Source organism: Cryptomeria japonica, chromosome 2, assembly GCF_030272615.1.
Source record: "Cryptomeria japonica chromosome 2, Sugi_1.0, whole genome shotgun sequence".
NCBI lineage: Eukaryota > Viridiplantae > Streptophyta > Pinopsida > Cupressales > Cupressaceae > Cryptomeria > Cryptomeria japonica.
Window position 1 is genome coordinate 507,748,560 of NC_081406.1, and position 20,491 is coordinate 507,769,050.

The 20,491-nt window shown below is 38.5% G+C and overlaps 1 protein-coding gene across 1 annotated transcript in view; it reads right to left on the reverse strand.

Moving 5' to 3' along the window:
• Nucleotides 1-1,287: 1,287 nt before the first annotated feature.
• LOC131069535 (diaminopimelate decarboxylase 1, chloroplastic) overlaps nt 1,288-20,491 on the reverse strand; it is a 36,953-nt gene continuing 17,749 nt past the window's right edge. The window contains exons 2-8 of the mRNA XM_058005022.2: nt 4,595-4,769; nt 4,367-4,516; nt 2,863-3,024; nt 2,500-2,685; nt 2,142-2,264; nt 1,775-1,864; nt 1,288-1,684 (exon numbers count right to left, since the gene is read on the reverse strand). Of these exons, the coding sequence (XP_057861005.2) occupies nt 1,604-1,684; nt 1,775-1,864; nt 2,142-2,264; nt 2,500-2,685; nt 2,863-3,024; nt 4,367-4,516; nt 4,595-4,769 (967 nt within the window). The 3' untranslated portion in view covers nt 1,288-1,603. The remainder of the gene's footprint in view (nt 1,685-1,774; nt 1,865-2,141; nt 2,265-2,499; nt 2,686-2,862; nt 3,025-4,366; nt 4,517-4,594; nt 4,770-20,491) is intronic.

Sequence of the window (20,491 nt, forward strand, 5' to 3'; positions counted from 1 at the left end):
ATGAGATATTCATTGTGTTCAATCTTACTTTTGTTATCATCTATATCGCTGCAATCTGGTTAGTAGCAAACAAAAGCCTATTGGTCAAGAATAACAATTTTATATAATAGAAAAAATCACTAAACCATGTTTCCATACACAACGGGAAATTAAATTCAATAAGCTAGGTTATTTCATAAAAGAATGAAGCATATATCATCGAATGATGTAAGAAATATTAATCATGCACTAAAAATAAATAGAGTAGAAAAAAAATCCCATAACTTCATGACAAAGGAGTAGAAAGAAAAATATTGTGAGACTAAAATGATTTCTTATTAAAAACAGAAAAAGACCTAACCGAACCTTATCAACTTTGAAGCAGCTCAAGTATGAATGATGATTACTCAATAAATTATGTAGTGAGTTTGGTCAGACCACACTTTGCTCATCAGCTACAGAACCGTTCAGGGAAAAAAGACCTCAAAGCTAATAATGAACAGAAACAGATTTGTGAAAAAGATTCCATCTAAAAAATTCTATATTGCAAATGTAAAATGCTAAGTTACCAGATTCTTCTACAAAATCCCTGGGTCCCAGTTCGATTCTCTCCAAATTCTGGTTTGCACAAAATTCTCTGAAATTTCTTCCAGGGTTCATATTTTGCCCTGTGGGTTCGCTGAGAAGGATCCGGGGAGAATTTTGCCGAATTTCAAGCGAATTTTTATTCCAGCGGCAGAACCCGGGCCGAATTTGGGTGATTTGACACATTTTTTAAATTTTTTTGAAGTTTTCTTTTTGCCTATTTTGGTCAACTCGACCCTCCAACCCTAAAATATGCTGAGATTGCTAGTGATCATGAGGCTGCTCTGCCAGTGGCACTGTTTGTGCTTCCAATTTGCCACAGGAGGAAGATGATGATATATTTGATGACTTTTGATGATATTTGATCAGTGATGGCTGATTGTTAATGTTGACATTATTATTTTTGAACTTAAACATCGATATGGTGGTGTATTTTGGCATTTTGCTATGTTATTTGCCATTTGGACTAAAACATTAATATATATGGTGGTGTATTTTACTATGTTACTTTACTATTAGTCTATCAGCATAGTTGACACTTGACAGTGGTGTATTATGAATTTATTTGCTGCTGCATATATGTATATATTTTTTATTTTTTATTTTTATATGTTTTTGTATGGACGAACCCAAAGCGAACCCGAACCCACCCAAAAAAAAATTGAACGAATTTGCGAACCCGAATCTCAAACTAGAATCTGAATCCGAACCGGGACTGGCAACTTAGGTAAAATGTGCTAAATCTTAGCCGTGGAAAATTGTTGCAGATTTCTGAAAATACAACATGCCAGATGAACTTGGAGAACAATTTCCCATTTACATTCGTAAGGTCCTTAGTTAGAAGGAAAGAACTATGAGACCCACCAATGAACCAGCACCCAACATTATATTTAAATCCTTCAATAAAAAAAGGAAAGGATTTAGAAAATCAATGAAAACCATGACCTGATCCACTTAATGAAGAGTACAAATTTCCTGATCTGCTTCATTAAGACTACAGATTCTTTGGAACAAAAAGAACATTGAAGAAGTTTTGTATTCATAGCCCTTCAAAGTAACGCAGATGATCATCAATTGTTTCAGCATTTCGTATCTTTTTTACTGATCCATCATCTTCAACCTGCAAAAGCATAAAAATCTCTAACAACAAATATTTGATACTGTTCAATCAAATCTCATGCCCAATATATCTATCAATAAATTAATTTACCCAATATTCAGCTGGACGCATTTTTAAGTTGTAAGTCGATGCCATGCTCATGCAATAAGCACCTGCATCATGGACCACCAGTCCTGCTCCCTGAAATTGCAGGTAAAATGCAACATGATGTTGTTCTTTTGAAAAAACATCATTTAATTATTGCTCCAACACCACAAATATAACCTATGAAGACTACCTCTAAGTCAAGTAAATAGTTTTTATCATGCAATACTGCCATGTGAAGGGACACTTCACTCTTGAACAATCAAGCGAAAGTGACCATATATGCCTTAATTATTAATTATTCAGATAATTATTAGATAAACACCTCAATTCCTGTGTATGTTTATGAACGTTATTGTCTTTCATTACCAACCTTGGATGGTGTTGGCAGTTCTCTGTCCTTGCCTAAAAAGTCTGCAGATTCGCAAACAGGTCCAACAATATCAAAAGTTGAAATTTCGGCATTTTGTGAAGGTGGAGAAATTAGCTCGATATGCTGTCACAGAGAAGCATACCAGTTAAAGATATAAACCATCCTCAAAACCACACTGCTTCAATTACAAAACATGTGGGTGAAAGTGCTTCCAAAAGATAATGATGCATTTAATATTTACACCTTTTACATTAGTCAAACTACCTAAACTGGAGATACCCATTTCACTTTAACTATGTTAAAATCAAAAATCCAAACTTTGTTCACCGGTAAGCTAGTCCACGACTCATGTACTAACTTGGTAAGCTCCATAAAGGCTGGGACGAATAAGCTCTGCCATGCTACCATCAACCACAATGAAATTTTTGTTACCATTTGTTTTGACTCCAATTACTCGATTGACAAGAGCACAGGAGTTTGCAACAAGAGATCTTCCAGGCTCAATGATGAGAGTAAGATTTCCAGATACCACTAACTCTCTTACCTATACAAAGAGCAAGTAGCATGAAAAGTTTTCTTTGAAAATATTTACACATAGAGTCTCCACATAACTGTGATATAGCTATGAATTAAAACTCACACAGCCAAGACGATTTAGAAGTTTGGACAATTCAAATGAAGGGCAACTTAGAGCCAATAATGGGAACCTTAAGAAGCTTACAGTATCAATAAGATCCATAGGGGTAGGAAGCACTGCACCAGTATGATAATAATCAATACCCAAACCTCCTCCAATATTTAGGTACTTAATCTCAAAACCTTGACTTCGTATTTCATCAATAAATTGAATCATTAGAATTGCAGCATCCCTAAATATGTCCACCTGGAAAACCAAATTAATCTTGAGGACAGAATAATGCGAGCTTCCTTACCAAACAATTAGATTGGAAAAGTATATAAACAAAGAGCTTTATGCAACTAAATAATTGACATTGAGACATAAAATACAAAGAAGAGAATTTCTTTGTATATATAAGGTTTTCAAAGCACTGAAAAATATCATCCCAACATAGCCAGAGCATCATGTAACAAGCCATTGCTTTAGACTTGGACTACATACAAATGAGATAACCCATGAAAATTGGAGTGACGATACTTGATTGGTCTATTTGATTTACAGAAAGTACTGTTGCAGAAGTCAACGATGTCGTTCTTAGTAAACATTAAGGTTTCAACTTATTTACTCTAACTAGAACTAGAACAGATTGTTTAATAATTTTGAGACAATTACCACCAGAAAATATTGACATCTCCTAATTTTTCAAAATACAAGAGGCAATTGTACAAAAGCTTCTAATTTAGAAAACTATTGTAATGCTTTCAATTCGAGTGTTCTCTTATTCTTGGCACTTACAATACTAAATATTCATACTCACAGTTAAATTCAGTCCTAAAGCATCATCCTAATTTGATTCTGAAAGCATTCTTCTCTATTAAATGTGTGTTAAAACAATATTTGGCACCGCATTTCTTTTATGGGGTCCCCCAATGTGACCCCACTGGTTCATAGCTCCACTCAAAAGCAATTACCAACCAAAAAAAAATTGGCCAAGATTGAAAGGCAATAAAAAGTAGAACATTCCATGAGATTTGAAATCAAGCATCAACAAATCTTGAATAGTGATTGCTCAAAAACTGTGGCTACAACCTGAACTTCTCAAGCCTTTATGGCTCCCCATAACATAGACATGAAAGACGAGCAACAAAGCTGCTTGAACCTAATTCCCATTCACTCATTGCTCATTTAAATTGACACACATAAATTTCAACGGAATAAATAAAAATCTTCCATCCCTTTGCTTCATCTCTTTTCTACACTTTTGCGCCTTCAAAATCTCACTAATGTTCAACAGATATACAACCAGACAACAAACTGAATGTAAACACATTCATAAAAATTATGTCTAAGAAAATCTTTAGTTCTGCATCACAAGTCAAAACAAATCACAACATTGAGACAAATATGAAACATTGAAATGTAATCTTAAATATGCAAAGGCTGATTTTGTTTGTCACAGATATATATCTCATCTATTTGATACAGAAAACCAGAATATCTAGATTTATAATTTAAAAAACATCTCTGTTAACTTTGGAATTGAGAGTGTGGCCCAATTACCCAGGAACAAAAAAATTGTACAGAAACATGTTTATCAGCCAACTACCTTTGTTATTGTTGATCCAAGATGGCAATGTGCACCAACCAAATTCAGCTCGTTTGAGTGTGCCTTCAAAGCATCCAAAAACCATTGTAGTTTTTCATTCCTGATGCCAAACTTTGAGTTTTTGTTTCCAGTCGCAACATAGGGATGAACCTACAATGCAAGAAGTATCCAGTTTAGCTTCCAATGCATAATCTATAACATACTTTGCTTAGAGAGATAATGGCTAACCTGAGGGTCCACATCTGGATTAATGCGAAGCAGTACTTGGGCCTTCTTCCCAGCAATCCTTGCTGCCTCTACGATATTCTCCAGATCAAATTCACTGTCTACATTCACTAAGGCTCCTTCCTGTACAGCATAAACAATGTCCTCCAAAAGCTTCCCATTTCCATTGAATACACACCTGATTGCACAAAAGCCAAAAGGATAACAGATTAAAACAGAAAAACTTTCAGAGTCTTCTCAGATTGACTGACCTATTAGTTCTTCTTGACATAGATCAAACTGCCAGCTAAGTACCAGACAATGACAACAAACAGTCACATCTATTAGCACATCAAAGCGTCAATATATATGAAAATTGCACCAGGACAGCCCATATTTTCAGAAAAGCTAAGAGAAAATCTAGCATTAAAATCAGAACTAAAAACAGAGACTGTAAACAATAGAGAAAACAATTGCAATGTCAAGTTACTCCAAGATGCAACATAAGATGGATTTAAGACTCTGAGGCAGAGAGCCAAGACATACTGTCCCCAAGTACTGTCAAGAAAGTAGTTTTTGCATAGAAAAAATGTTATTGCGTGCCAGTATATGCAAGCAGCAAAAATTATTAGGTGACATTTCAGGTACCATTGACAGATGTTACCTGGGTCCAGGGTATGCTGTCATTTCCCCTTTTTTTTCTTTATGCCTTTGTTTCACTAAAAAAAATGCATTAAAAGGGACACCTAATCATCACTAATGCAACCCACTTATATTATTTATCCTAAGGCGAAAACTGATCCTCTCTCAAAAACCCACAAGCACACAACAAAATTATTTCCTTTGCCAAAGCACAAAAAAAAAGACTGAGAAGCAAATTTCAGCAACAGACAAACAACATTTAGCTTGGATAAGAACATCAACAGTCAACAAAAACTACCAATATTCCAAATCGTAATTAAAATAGGGATCAAGTTTGAGCAATTAAACAATCCTCAATAACAATGAAAGATTGGACAGTTATCAATTGTCAGAATTAATTTTGTTAAATTTTTCAAAATTCCCACAGCAACCGCTTCCATCACAAGTATTAAATCTTACTTGTGAAGACTTTTTGTAAGTTGGCTGTTGTGAATTGATAAAAATGATCAAAGTTTCAATGCTAAACAGCAATCAAGTGAAAGCTTTGCTTAATCCCATTGAGGTCAACATTTGAGTGATTTAGAGATAATATCTGATTTCTAGTCTTGTCCTGTAAATTTGTTTCTAAACTTCATTTTCCTAACTCAGTCATAGCTTGGTGGTGTTTGTGAGTTACCATAATAAGTACATAAAAATATATATAGTTTCATACTTTTTTCTCCTTAGTGACACTTGCCATCCATGTGTCTTAGATTTTCTGCTTCTAGAGTTCTTTTCTACCGAGGTGCTATCATAGGTCACTCGTGGAAATTTATATAATTCCTTTCCTTGTTTCTCCTCTCTGTTGTGACAATTTCACACATCGCCCCATTCGAATGGGGACCCCCTCTTTTTTGCCTTAGTTTTTGCTTTCTCTTTGCTTGTTTTTCTCTCTGCTTTTAGGGTTTTGAGTGAGTGAGTGGTCTGCCTGGGCTGGCTGGATTAGGGCTAAACCTTGGAAGCTCGTTGTAGGGTTTCTTTCAAGCTAAGTCTAGTCTTGTTTAGGGAGGTTGTTAGTCGTCTACCTGAAGCCTCAAGATTGCCAGAATGAAGCATGCCTTTCAGGAGAGTCAAGATCGGTTAGGAACAGGGAGAATAGGTCGCAGGTCAGGTCTAGATAGAAAGAGAGTTTTTCTTGTCAGAGTCCTGCTTGTTTCCCTGTCTGAGTCAGTTGAGCAGAGTCAGTGAAAAAAAGGAGTAGGTTTGATCAAGTTTGATGGAGGATGAAGCAAATTAAGGTAAGACTTGGCTTGAAAGGGAAATTTCGCCCTGACCCTTCCAGAGGGTCCAGGGCGAAAATCATTGTAAAGCTCTTTTTCTCCTCATTTTTGACTAAGTGATACTTTCTAAGGCATGTTTGGAGGTGAATTGATATGTTTTGCCCGGAGATGGAATTAATGGATTTTTGAAGAACAAGATGATGCCTGAGAGAGGATTTTCGCTCCTGACCCTTCGAGAGGGTCCAGAGCGAATTTCATCCTAAAAACTCTTTCTTGCCTTAGATGGAATTGCAAACTTGTTCCTAGCTTGGAAAAGGACCTAACTTTGCCTTGTGAAGTAGTTTGAAACATGAAAAATGAGCAATTTGGCCTAGAATGGAGATTTCGCCCCTGACGCTTCCAGAGGGTCCAGGGCGAAAATCTTATTAGAGCTTATTTTTCACTAACTTTGGTTAAATTGTGATGTGCAGGGTCTCTTGGAATGAAGATTGGACACCATTTGATACCTTTGAAGATTTGGAAGCGTTGAGAAATGAAGAATTTTGGCCAAGAAGGGTAATTTCGCTCCTGACCCTTCCAGAGGGTCCAGGGCGAAAATTTTCAAATCCTTCTATTTTTCTTGCAAAAATCTAGTCAATCTTGGCATAGATGAAAGAGGAGTAGTGTCTTTTTCTTGAGAGGTGAAATCAACTTGAAATGATGATTGAATTGAGCCTAAATTGAGGAATTCGCTCTTGACCCTTCCAAAGGGTCCAGAGCGAAAATCTCTATAGGAGGCATTTCTTGCTTGGTTTGGTTGAATTGAAGTGTCAAAGGCATGATGAAAGGAAGAATGAGCATGTTGGAACCCTTGGGCATGTTTAGAAGTGATGAAAATGAAGGATTTTAGCCAAGAAGGTGAATTTCGCTCCTGACCCTTCCAAAGGGTCCAAAGCGAAATTCCTTGCAAGCCTATTCTTTTAACCTTATCCATTGGGTGAAGGATGTTGTTTAGTTACCTCTTGAGGTGATTTTGAGTTGGAAAAAGGAAGAATCAAGCCCAAATCATGATTTTCACTCCTGACCCTTTCAAAGGGTCCAGAGCGAAAATCCTCCTAGACCTCATTTCCTTCCCTACTTGACCAAATTGTGATGCCCAAAGCATGTTGAAAAGAGGAATGGACATGATCTTGCTTTGAGAAGTGTTTGATAGCATTGAGGGATGGAGGTTTTAGCCAAGAAAGGCAATTTCGCTCCTGACCCTTTGCATGTTGAAAAGAGGAATGGACATGATCTTGCTTTGAGAAGTGTTTGATAGCATTGAGGGATGGAGGTTTTAGCCAAGAAAGGCAATTTCGCTCCTGACCCTTCCAAAGGGTCCAGAGCGAAATTCCTTGTAAACCCATTTTCAACCTTTCTTGGACATGAAAACCTTGTTCCTAGGGCAATAAAAGATGAAATCCCACTAAGCAAAGAAGTTTTAAGGTGAAAAAATGAAGATTTTTGGTCAAGATTGCAAAAATCGCTCCTGACCCTTCCAGAGGGTCCAGAGCGAATTTCCTCAAAATCACCTTTTGCTATCAAATTTTGCTAAGCCAAGTATGGGATAAGGTCAAGCATGGAAAGAATTACCCCTAGGAGTGAAATGAGGTTGCAAGAAATTATCAAAAAGTGAAGGAATTGAGCCAAATGGTGAATTTCGCTCCTGACCCTTCCAAAGGGTCCAGAGCGAAATTCCTAAAAGCACCTATTTCCTTGCAAGGTCAAAGCAACTTTTTAGTTTTTATGGCTTGAATGGGTGTGAGGAAGAGTGTTTTGCATTTTGAAGCTAATTGAAATTGTCAAGAAGAAGCAATCAAGCCTAGAACATGATTTTCGCTCCTGACCCTTCCAGAGGGTCCAAAGCGAAAATCCTAAAACCTATCTTTTCTTCCAAAGATTGGACTAGACCAAGCTTAGACATGGGTTTGAGAAGACTTTTGAATTGCCTTGAAGTGGAATTGGATTGCTAAGGATGAAAATTTTGAATCCAAGAGGGAAATTCGCTCTTGACCCTTCCAAAGGGTCCAGAGCGAAATTTCCAAATTCTCTCTTTTTCTTGCAAATTTAAGACAAGATTTTGCTATTCATGACTTGGATGGGAGTGAGGCGTGATGTTCCATGCCTTGGAAATGATTCGAAGATGAATGGATGAAGGAATTGCCCTAAAACCTAAAAATTGCTCCTGACCCTTCCAAAGGGTCCAAAGCGAAAAATCCAAAACCAGTGCATTCCTTTCAAGTTTGTGCTAAGACAAGGCTAAACCAAGCTAGAAAAGGCCTTTGAGACCACTTGTGAGTAGGTGTTTGTTTCAAAATTTGATGACTCTAGGTCAAAGAAGGAAAATCGCTCCTGACCCTTCCAAAGGGTCCAGGGCGAAAATCCTTCAAACACCTATTTTGCCTTGCAATAACAAACCAAGAATGTGTGAAGTGAATGAAGAGAATCATTGCCTAACCTTGTGAGGTGGATTGGAGTTAAAATGATGGAGGAGTAAGCCTAAGCAAGAAAAATCGCTCCTGACCCTTCCAGAGGGTCCAGGGCGAAAAACACTAAAGACACCTTTTCCTCCAAAATTCAAGTGAAACTAAGCCTGAACTACAGTAAAAGATGCCATTTGGAATGCCTTGGTGAGGTTTTGGACTTACAAAAATGAGAATTTTGAGCTCAGGAGAGAATTTCGCTCCTGACCCTTCCAAAGGGTCCAGAGCGAAATTCCCAAAAGGTGGCATTTCCTTCAAAACATTGATGAGCTAAACCAGTGATGGAGATAAGTGAACTCTGGAGATTGCCTTGGAGGAGTTTAATGATCAAACTAAACTGAATTTTGGCCTAAAATGTAAAAATCGCTCTTGACCCTTCCAGAGGGTCCAAGGCGAAATTTACATTTTCACCTAATTACTCATGAGAAATGATAAAAAATTGAAATGCAAGACCTTGATTAGGCCAAAACAAACATAAGCTTGCCTTCCGGGAGATTTTGGAGTGAAGGGAATGAGGTATTCAAGTCTTAAATTGAAAAATCGCTCCTGACCCTTCCAGAGGGTCCAGGGTGAAATCATCAAAAAACCTATCATTCAACCTTGATTGATTAAGTCTAAGACAAATTGCAAAATTGTGAAGACAAAGTCATGGAAATTTGCAAAAATGTAGGTTGAGAAAATTTCAATTTGATCAAGTGAACAAGCCTGGATGGGTTCAAACAGGTCTTGAAGTGAACCTAGACCTTCATCACTATTGAATATTTCAAAGCCTAAGGAGAAAGGAAGCTCCATTAAGCCTCAATCAAACCTCCATATTCCCAAATTTTCACCAAATTTGCTAAAATTAAGACATTTGGGGAGGTTAAATTAAGTTTGCATAATTTGAGGCCTTTGTAATTGAATTGATTAATTTTCAAGCCTTAAAATAAATGTAAAAATCCACCCTTAAAGCTTTGAAATTAATTCAAAAAATGAAAAAATTAAGTTGAGCGCTCAATATTTGTTATTTTGCCTTTATTTGCCAAGTCGGCCATCCTTCAAAAAGGGGGTTTTATTTCATTTTATTTCCTTTTTGTCAAGTCGGCCTCAACAAGAATTAGGGTGAGCGCCCTATATAAGGAAGGAGTATTGTTTCAAAATTCAAATCATTCATTCATTCCTTCTTATGCGAATTTGAGGAGCACATTAGAGGAGCGAAATCTAGCAGATTGGAGGCGAATTTCTTACTAAATTGGAAGCTAAATTCCAGAATTTGCTAAGCCTTTGGAGGCTAGTGAAGGCGACGTTCTTTTGAAGGCTAATTGAGGTGTAGTTCATCCAAAGAAGGCCAGAAATTCAATTTTTTGTCCAGCAAAATCTGATCTTCTTTCTTCCATTTTCCAAGGTTCATAGTTAAGCATTCAAGGAGAAGGTATGAAGAATCCTTTTGAAGTTTCTATTCAAGACTTATTTTGATTTCATAGCAATCCTTTGAAAATCTAAGTCTTGTGCAATCTGATTTTCATTCATAATTTGAAAATTCATAATTCTTGAGTTATCATGTCATTTTCAAATTAATGTTTTGAACTATTCCCTTGAAAGGTCTTAAGTTCTATACTTTAAGGTATGATGCTTAAAGACTAATTTTAAATTTTTGTGTAGGCATCAAATGACGACCCCTAAAGCCGGAGGATCTACTAGCCGGCAGGCTCTCATCAAGGAAGATCAGAGAAGCGACAAATTGGAGACCAGGATCATGTCCAAGTGGAGTAATATCGGAGACACCAACTTAGGAAACTTCAATGTGAAGAAGTTTCGAGAGGTCCCCTACATTGGCAAGCCATCACCTATTGCAAGGAGGATAATCGAGAGTGGCATCATCAAGGCGGCAGGTTTCCCTCCCATAGTCAAGTGTCATGAGTTGATGATCGAGTGTGCCCGCTACTATGACTCACAATCAAGGACGATCGTAACTAAAGACGGGAACATCTTAGCCTACCTTTCAGAGGAAGCTATAAGCGAAGCTCTTCATCTTCCGAACCATAAAGACATGATCTACAAAAGCTTAGAAGGAGCAAGGTCGATCTATGAAGATGATCCTAAGTCTTGTTTGAACTTCATCAATAAGAATTGGTTGCTCAAAAGTTGGCCTCGCCTAAACAAGATTCCCAATACACCATATAGGATTGACTTCCAGGAGGAATACAGAGACTTGATAACTTTGCTCAATCGAGTTACAGGTGCTTCTCAAGCCGCCTTCTTCGAAAAGTGGATGTTCTTCTTCATACAAGTGATAGTCCAAGGAAAAGGAATGCTTCATTGGGCCAGAATCATTAGCAATTGTCTGGATGTGCAGTTGAGAAGGCTAAGACCCACCAAATCATTCCACATGAGCTCATATGTTATATATGCCTTGATCAGGAGTTTCGAATATGCAGGGTTACCTCACAAAGGAGTGATTGGAAGAGGACCTAGAGAGATAAGAGTTTGTGATTCTTATGTTCATCTGCATCATCTGCCTAGAAGTGACTACAAGTTAGTCAATGACACCTTCACGATGAACATTACTAGGATATTGCAAGGAGGAATTCACAATCGACTGTCTCTGGATGCACAAGAGCTTGTGAAGAAGTATGGCACATGGTTCATCCAGTTTCAAAAGTTCACATACATCAGAGTTCATAGGTGTCCTTCACCACCTTACATGTTGCCAAGATATCCAACAGACAAGATAGTACTACTTGAGGTGACTAGACAGTTGGCAGCTTATGCGAAGGCATCCAGACACAAGCATGGAAATGGGATTCCCGTGCCCATCATACTAGGGAACTCAGTTGAGGTGTGTCCTAATACTCAAGCCGTGGAAGATGCAGAGAAGGAATTATCTTTATACTCATTCACATCCTTTGCCTCGCAAGAGAATTTTGACCCTCATGGTTATATGGAGGAGACAGTCGGTAGGAAGTACAAGCATGAGTTTCAAGTGGAGGACTTTTGGATGAATCTCCCAGGTGATTTAGAGGTTAAAAGAAAGATGCATTCCAGGCTACCCTTAGATCTCATCAGGAAATGCAAAGTTTATAGGGTAGCCGATCAAGCCCAGGATAATGGTAGATACCTCCAGTCATCCTATGAGAAAGAGGACAAAGAAGTGAAGATAGATTGGAATGAACCCGAGGTTTTAGACTTGAGGGCTTTGATGGCTCCCGTTTTATCCTGCACTCGCAGATGGATGGATGTACAGCATCAAAAGTTGAAGGAGCAGAATGTATCAATGACATTTACTTTGGAGGCAAGACCAGAAGAAGGAGAAGCAAGTGTGAGTGAGAATACTTCTCATTCCAAAGGCTCAAAAAGGAAAGATGGACTTGAGAAGAAAGAACCTTCCAAGAAGAAGCAGAAAACAAACCCTGATCACCCACCAAGCACATCTTCTAGGCATGAAAAGGAGGCGAGTCAAGGGGAAGATCAGAGGCAAATAGTATATGAAGTTGATGAGTCTATGGAATCCATGGTACAGAATGATAAACAAGAGAAAGGACAGACACCTCAGCATTCATCAAGTCAATCTCCCCAAGTTGATGCTAATGAGCAACACGAAGAAAAGAATGATGATGAAGCAACATCTCCTTTCCGGGAAGATAGGCCACTACCTAAAGAAATACAAGTGAGGGAAACAAGATCTGCCATTCCTGATTGGCTGAAAGAGAGACTGACAAGGGTAGTTGTGGTTGAAGAGGAAGAAGATGTGTTTGACTTGGACAGCCTTATAGGAAATTCTCATGAGGTAATGGAGAAGAAGAAGGCCACAAAGATGTCTAAGGTGATTAGAGATGAGACAGGATCCAGAAAAGTGCAGGTAGCTACACCAGTGGTAGACAAATATGAGGATGAGATTCTTGCAGAAGAGTATGACTTAGAAACATTTGAGCTTAGTTCACTTACCTCTGAACAAGCGATGGAAGAAGCAACTGATTCATTTGAAGCACTTAAAGACAAACTCAAAGAAGAAATGGAAAAGAATAAGAAGCTTGAAAGGGAGGTCAGTGCTTGGAGGAACTATTTTAGTCACCTTAATCAGCCCTTGAGACGTCAGGATCCAGCAGTATCTCCTTTACAAGCACTCCCTCTTGAATCAGTAGGTGAGGCAGAAAGGGTGAAGAGCTTGGTTCAACTTATGAGTTCTTGGATTGATAAATCCCACACAGGAGCCGTTGAATTTGCAACAAGAATGATGAAGACAGTTCATCGAGCTATCCAGGTCCTTGAGATTATCCATAATCTAATGATAACTGTAGCTGCATTCACTCACACTAGAGATGTTATCATTCCTGTCTTACAAGTGATAAGACAAACACCAAGACGGATTCTGGCACAAGAAAAGATAATGGATGGAGGAACCCATAACCTCCTACAGTGGTTAGCTCTGCTCCAGATGAAAGAGGTCCTTTTTGAAGACATCAACACCAGATGCAGTCGAGTTGAAGGTATCATTCATCCAATTCAAGATAAGGTGTTTGAGGTGTTGTGTACCATTCTTGACAGGCAGATCGAGATTGAGACAGATGTGGGCATCCAAGAGTTGGAGGAGAGAGTCAAGGTCATCTTTTGCAAAGAGGAGAACATCATCACAGATAAGCAACGAGATCAGATGTACACTACTATGTTCCTGATTGAGAAGACCAAAGAACTTGAACCTGGATGGGAGTAAACTCCTCACTGCTTTTGATCAAGTCCTTCACTTGGAAGAACAAATGAAGAATCTTCCTGAGATTCCCATTGCTGAGATTGAGGGAATTGTGTCCAAATTCATTGAATATGCTAAGAAAGAGCATAGGAAAGGGAACAAAATTCTAGATGAAAAGTTGTTATAGGATGATGTGGCAGCTTAATTCCTATTGGTCCATGTCTCCTCGATATTTGTGCCAATTCTTTATTGGCTATGGATTAGTGATGTTTATCTAAATGGGGACTTTTTTGTAACAAACCCTAATTAGGGTTTAGGTGTCAAAATCTCAGCCGTCGATCTTCTTTTGATCCGGGCCATTCATTGTATTTGAGGATGCTATATATACCCTCACTCATTTCATTTTGAGGAGAGAGAAAAGTTAGAGAAGAGAGAGAGCTTAAAGAGAAGAAAGTTAGAAAGTTATTGTTGTAGCAAGATTGAGTAGTGAAGAAAGAATTTTGAACAATTGTTGTCCATTTGGCTATGAGATCAATAAAATATTGAAGTTATGGTGTTTTATTGTAATACTTGTGGTTATCTTCATGATTGTTTATCTTCTTGAAACACTCTCAGTCGAAATAGCATTTAGATTTTAAGTTTGAAAGACGAAGTGTTGTGCTTGATCTTTGATAAGATTCATATTCCAAACCACTAGCTTCTTACCGATTGTAAGGACGCCTTGTATGGTCAACTGGAAACCTTGAGATTGATTAAGAATTCAATCATTCTTGGAAGTATTGATATGTATCTCTATGATAGTATCTATATCCTTGATGATTTGAAAGAACTATTGAATCCCCTTAGAAGATCGCATCACTTCCAATAAAGTTGTAATTTCTTGGCGAAACTGAAATTGGTAGAATCTCATCAAGTCTAGTCTTCATTAAGTCATTCTTAGGATCAGTTCAAGTATTCCTTCTTTAAAACCCTTATCTTTTGACATTTTTTGAAAATCTGATAGTGTTAGGAAAATCCTGTTCCTGCCTTTGGAAAGAAAGTAACGTGGACAAGCTTTCCCTAAAAGTACGTAAGGCCCCTTGAAGAAACAGCATACACAACGACCACTGGTGCTTATCCACACGTAGAGATCCTACAACAAAGAACCTTGAAGTCATCCCGATTGATCCTTTTCGCGACATCTTCAACATTCGGAGATTTTATTCAAGAGAGGATAAGATACCTCTGGGTATTTTATTCTGTGTTTGGTCGTGTACAAAAAAACACATCAACAGAATTGGCGATTCTGTTGCTAGAAGGAGGGCCACTTTCTTATGCAAAGTTTGATTATCAAAAGGAACAGTACTATCCAGAAAATTCAAAAAAAAATATATTTTTTCAACATGAACATGTATCACGATGGTGTTGCCACATGAAGGATTGAATGAGGTAGTGCAACCTAATTTGGAAATAGGCAACATTCAAGAGGACATTGTTTCAGGATTGAACGACCTAGCGTGGAACTTAAAGGAAGTGAAGCTGAGTATAACAGAGTTAGAATCATTTTGGAACAAGAAACAGACAGAGCTGAAGAACGCCAAAGAGTCGCCACCAGAGAACTTCGCAATCAAAGGAACCTGCAATAATCTCCACAAGACAGATCTTCACGCTAGATCGTATTGGTTCTTTCTCGCCTGAAAAACAACAAAGAACCTTGAAGTCATCCCGATTGATCCTTTTCGCGACATCTTCAGCATACGGAGACTTTATTCAAGAGAGGATAAGATACCTCTAGGTATTTCATTCTGTGTTTGGTCGTGTACAAAAAAACACATCAACACTCTCATATAACTCCTATTTCTAAGATGCACATTTCTAAATTCTCTCACACTATATTTGTAAGTAAATATTTCCTCGGTGGGTTTGGGGTAAGTTTCTTGTATCATTTTTCTTACTTGTGAAAGATTTGTATGATATTTGTATCTTCATTAATGGAAAGAATCTTTGAGTGTGAACTCTTGTTAGAAAATTGTGTATGCAACAAGGGCTGCTCTAAATTCACATGTTGAAAAATAATTCATTTATTCTGCTGAATAAAATTGCTTGATTCACAAATACAAACAGAATTTCCCCTTGAATTACAAACTGAAATAAGAACAACAGTTCTTGCAGAGTTTTCACCAGAACAATAACTAATAATAAAAAAATTAAAATTAAAATAATCTCCTAAATAAAGTCACCACTGTTGCACTATGTCCAAAGGATGGATGGAAAGTGTTGATGTGTTTTTTATGCACATGCCAACACAGAATAAAATACCAAGGTATCTTATCCTCTCTTGAACAAAGTTTCCCTGAATGCTGAAGGTTTCGCCTAAGGATCAATCAAGGCAACTCCAAGGTTTTGGTATGTAGGGTCTCTACGTGTGGATAAGCTCAATTTGGTCTGATGTGATTATGCTGGAATCACAAGAGGACTTACGTTTGAATGCCTGAGCGTTTGATTTGTTGGAACTCAAGTCCTCTCTACTCACCGGGATAATAAAGAAATATCAAAAGATACAGGGTTTGGAGAATCTAATCTAAGACCTAGAATGCAAGAAGATAGATGAATGACTAGGTGGAGTCCTATTGGGTTGGGCCTCACCATCAGGTTGAACAACCCGACACCAACTCAGTGCAATCTTCTAAGGGATGCTTCGAATATATTCAAATCGTTACACCATCAGACACTGATCACCATTCAAGTTAATGCATGAACAATAGACGCATAACAATTCGAGATTAAACTCATTCAATGCCAGTTGACCACGCAGGGCGCACTTACAGTCAGCAAGAGGCTAGTGGTTTGGACTAGGCGGATTCCACGCAAGTGCATTCAGTAACTTCCTTCATTCAATCTAATTATTTACCATCTAAAATGAAGATTCAACAAGAAACCATGCATATTGCAAAGAAACAACACACTTCACCATAACTTCAATGAAAATGGAGTTCATTTACAATCAAGGCAACAATTTCTTGCCTTCTCTTCCTAATCTACTCTAACTTCTATTCTATTCACTATTAATCATTAGCTATTCTAACCTCTATGAACTAACTATTAACTATTAACTATTAACCCTTACAAATGAAGAGCCAAAGCTTTATATAGAGAGCTCTTTACATTTCAATGGCTTTGATTGATTTACAATCAATGGCTAGGATTACAAGATGGAAACCCTAATTAGGGTTTGTTACAACAAACTTCTCTTAGCCAATGAGAAAATTACATTTAATGCTTGCAAACCAATAGGAAACAGGGGTAGGTACATCGAAGGTTGTGCCATCACTGGCGAGTCAGGTACATTGAATCTGGACATGTTGATGTGGACCTATCTGACTGGAGGAATAATGACTAGGATGCCACCTTGTCTGGTACTTGCTCGTATCTTTTTTGATACTCAATTTGATGATGTTGAGAAGCTAACTTTGATTAACTCTTCTGAAACTATCTGCTCCTTCAACGTACCCTTGCACTAACTTTGGTTGATCATCTTCCGTCCTTGATGTACTTGATGAATGATGTACCTCTCCTTGACTCTCCTGTGTTTGATGAAGCCTCCTCTTGATTTTGCATAATGGTGATAGGAAGTCATGGTCAAGTCACCTTCTCTAGTAGCTCATCTTGCCTTGAAATTTTTATAAGATTTTCTTTTTGACATCCTGTGGTTTCTCCATGTGGTAGAATGAGGTCTTTGAGGATGGTTAACTCAATTGCTTGCAACTCCTTGAACACTTGAAGTCCTTCAACTTAGTAGCACCTTGAGTCCTCTCTCACGCATTAGAAGTGTCCTTGATGATGATGAAACTTGAAGAGGTCGCCCTTGTCCTGGCCTGATCTTCCTCCATCTTGATTTTGTTGATATGCAAAACAAACAAAAATTGTGTCAAACACTTATGATATATTCATCCTAACATGGTATTTCTCACTTCAAAACTTTAACAAGAAAGCATTAAGATTAATTTCACTCTGGATCCTTTCCAAGGACAGGACCTATAATGAGATTTTTGCTCAGGACCCTTTGGAAGGGTCAGGAGCGAATTTCTTCCTTTAGGTTGAATTTTTCCTTCTTTTCACTTCAATTTGCATTGATTTTCACCTTTCAATCCCTCTCTCATGAAGACATCACATACTTGACCCTCAAAATGGCCTAAAAGAAGGACTTCGCTTTGGACCTTGGGCAAGGTACAGGCCTCAAGAAAAAATTTGCTCTGGACCCTTTGGAAGGGTCAGGAGCGAAATTTGCATTTTACTTAATCTTCCTTCAGAGAACTTCATCTTGTTATCATTGTTTAAAATTTCGGGTGATTTCTCTTTTCAATCCTTTGAATTTTGGGCTTTCATGGCTTCTTTCTGCCTCTGAGGGTTATTTGTCTAAGGGTTTAGGGTTTTTGCAATTCACCTTTTCCATCTTGAAATCCCTGCGTTCTATTTTCTTGTTACTTTTTCCACTTAAGTGGAAGGGTTGGTTATCGTTAGAGAGGGGTCCCTTTTAAAGCCTTTGCCTTGGCGGGTCGTAACATTTTTGAATTAGTGCCTTTTTCTCAAGTCTTATTTCGTTTTATTAACGTGTCGGGTTTCGTAATGTTCATGCAAGTTTCGGTGGATCCAACAATAGGTGCTATTTCGCGATGAGAAGATGCGCGAAGTTAACCTTTCACGAAGCAGCGAAAGGATGGTGGGCCCAGCAGGTAAGCGGATCCTTTGGTTAAAGGTCGAACATCTTCGACATGATCTAGCGATTGGCGTTGTTTCGCAATGAAAAGCTGCCAGAAGTTTATCCTTTGCGAAGCAGCGAAAAGGCAGTGGGCCCGGCAGGAAGGGTGGCTTGTAAGGTAAAGAACGTGCATCTTGAAGAAGATCTGATGCCGCACGTTGTTTCGCAACCCGAAGTAAAACGAAGTTTACTCTTTGGGAAACAGCGAAACGGAGTTGGCTCTAACGTGGCGGTTTAGGTGGCGATACAATTCGAGGCACGATTGAGAAAGAAAGTGTTTTGTCAAGGGGACAAAGTGTTTTGTCAAGGGGACACGTGGCTCCAACTGGATTTCGGGATCGGTCCGTTTGAAAAGGTGGCGGTGTGGGTAAAATTCATGGTACGGTGAAACACATGGCAGTTCGGATGTGGCGACTGGCAGATTGCTCGGACAAATAAGTGATAGCCACGTGGAAGATACTTAAAGGAGGTTTGCAGATGGGTGGATTTGCGAAGAGGGCCCACTTTGAAGGCTCAAGAGACTAAAGGTCGATCAACTTGACGTTGATTGGATGCCTCGCGCTATTTCGCATGGTGTAGATGCGAGATCTTTACCTTTCGCGAAGCAGCGAGGAACCACTAGCGATGGCGGTCACGGTTGGTTGAAAAGACAAGCAATCACGGTGAGGGATAACGGTCGAGCAATTAGTTGATGATCCGACGGTCCGCGTTGTTTCGCAATGAAAAGCTGCGAGATGTTTACCTTTCGCGAAGCAACGAAAGAGTGGTGGGGCCCATTTTTAAAAGGGGATGACGCAGGTAAGGTAAAGAACATGCACATCTTGCATGATCCTACGGTTGTCGTTGTTTCGCGATGCAAATATGCGTGAAGTTTACTCTTCGCGAAGCAGCGAAAAGGCAAAACACTTAGAAAATTTTTGTGATCCTTTGGAGCCATTTTTTAATTCAATTATGAATTAATTGCTGAAGCATGTGGTTTAATTGTTTCTAATCCATGCTCAGTTGTCGTAATACTTCACATCAGTTGAGACTTCGGCATCAATTCGAAGAATCTTGCAAAGGAACCAGTGCACAGAGCGAAGTTTTTCAAGCGACAAGTAAGTTTCTCCAAATTTCTTAACAGTTATAGTTGAATTGGTATCACCGGGTGTTTGATTTCTTGAGAACTTTGTCTAAGATTTAGCTGAAATAATTGTAATTCTGAGATGGCACCAAGAAGAGATTTCACGGGGAAAGTTAATTACCGGGAGATGCCAGTTCAGTTGTGGAGCACAATTTTGTCTTGGGACAGAGAAGATGCAAGTTACCTAAAGTTCGATAGATGTTTTGCATCTAGGCTTGGGATCCTTTTGTGCCCACAGAACCCTAGAATTCCTAAAGCTCTCCTTGAATTCCTTAGGCCTAAGGAATTTGCTAGAGATGTAAAGATTGTGCATAATTGGGGTGACATATATCTGTACCCTGTCTCCACTGTGTTCAGAGTGTTCGGTTTCAGAGGAACTCCATATTTGCTCCCCTATCAAGTCCCATTGAAGATAGGAATTGCAAAGGTCCTAAGGCAAATTGGAGGTTTGCAAGAAGCAGAATTAACAAATAGGGAGAAAGGAACAATTTTCCCAACTGTCACCATAGCACATCAGTTTGTAATCACCAAGGGTGGTTGGACACATTTTGATGATTTCTTTCGGCCATACAGGTTGTCTACTGCAGTGGCAAGATTTGCTGACCCTGAAGATTTCTTTAATGGTATGTTTAAGAAGAGAGCCGTATGCAGAGGTAAGGCACACCAATTCCATTTCCCTGAGGATTTAATAAGGAACGAGTTCAATCTTGCTGAGCAAGAAGTTAGGAAAGAAAAATGGCTAGCTTTCAAGAAGATTTTGGATTTCATTCATTATTTTGACAGTAGTTATGATCCCCTGGTTAGTTTTAATCCTTTTTAGGAAAAGATTAAATTTTTGATAGATTACTTTGAGGATCTAATGCAAACCCTGAAGGAAAAGAAAGAGGTTGTGATGAAAGCCAATCCTGAAAAGGCCAAATTGGCTTCAGCAAACCCTTCCTTATCCAAGGTGATCTCCCCAGGAAAATACACAGTGCAGAAAAGGTCAAAGT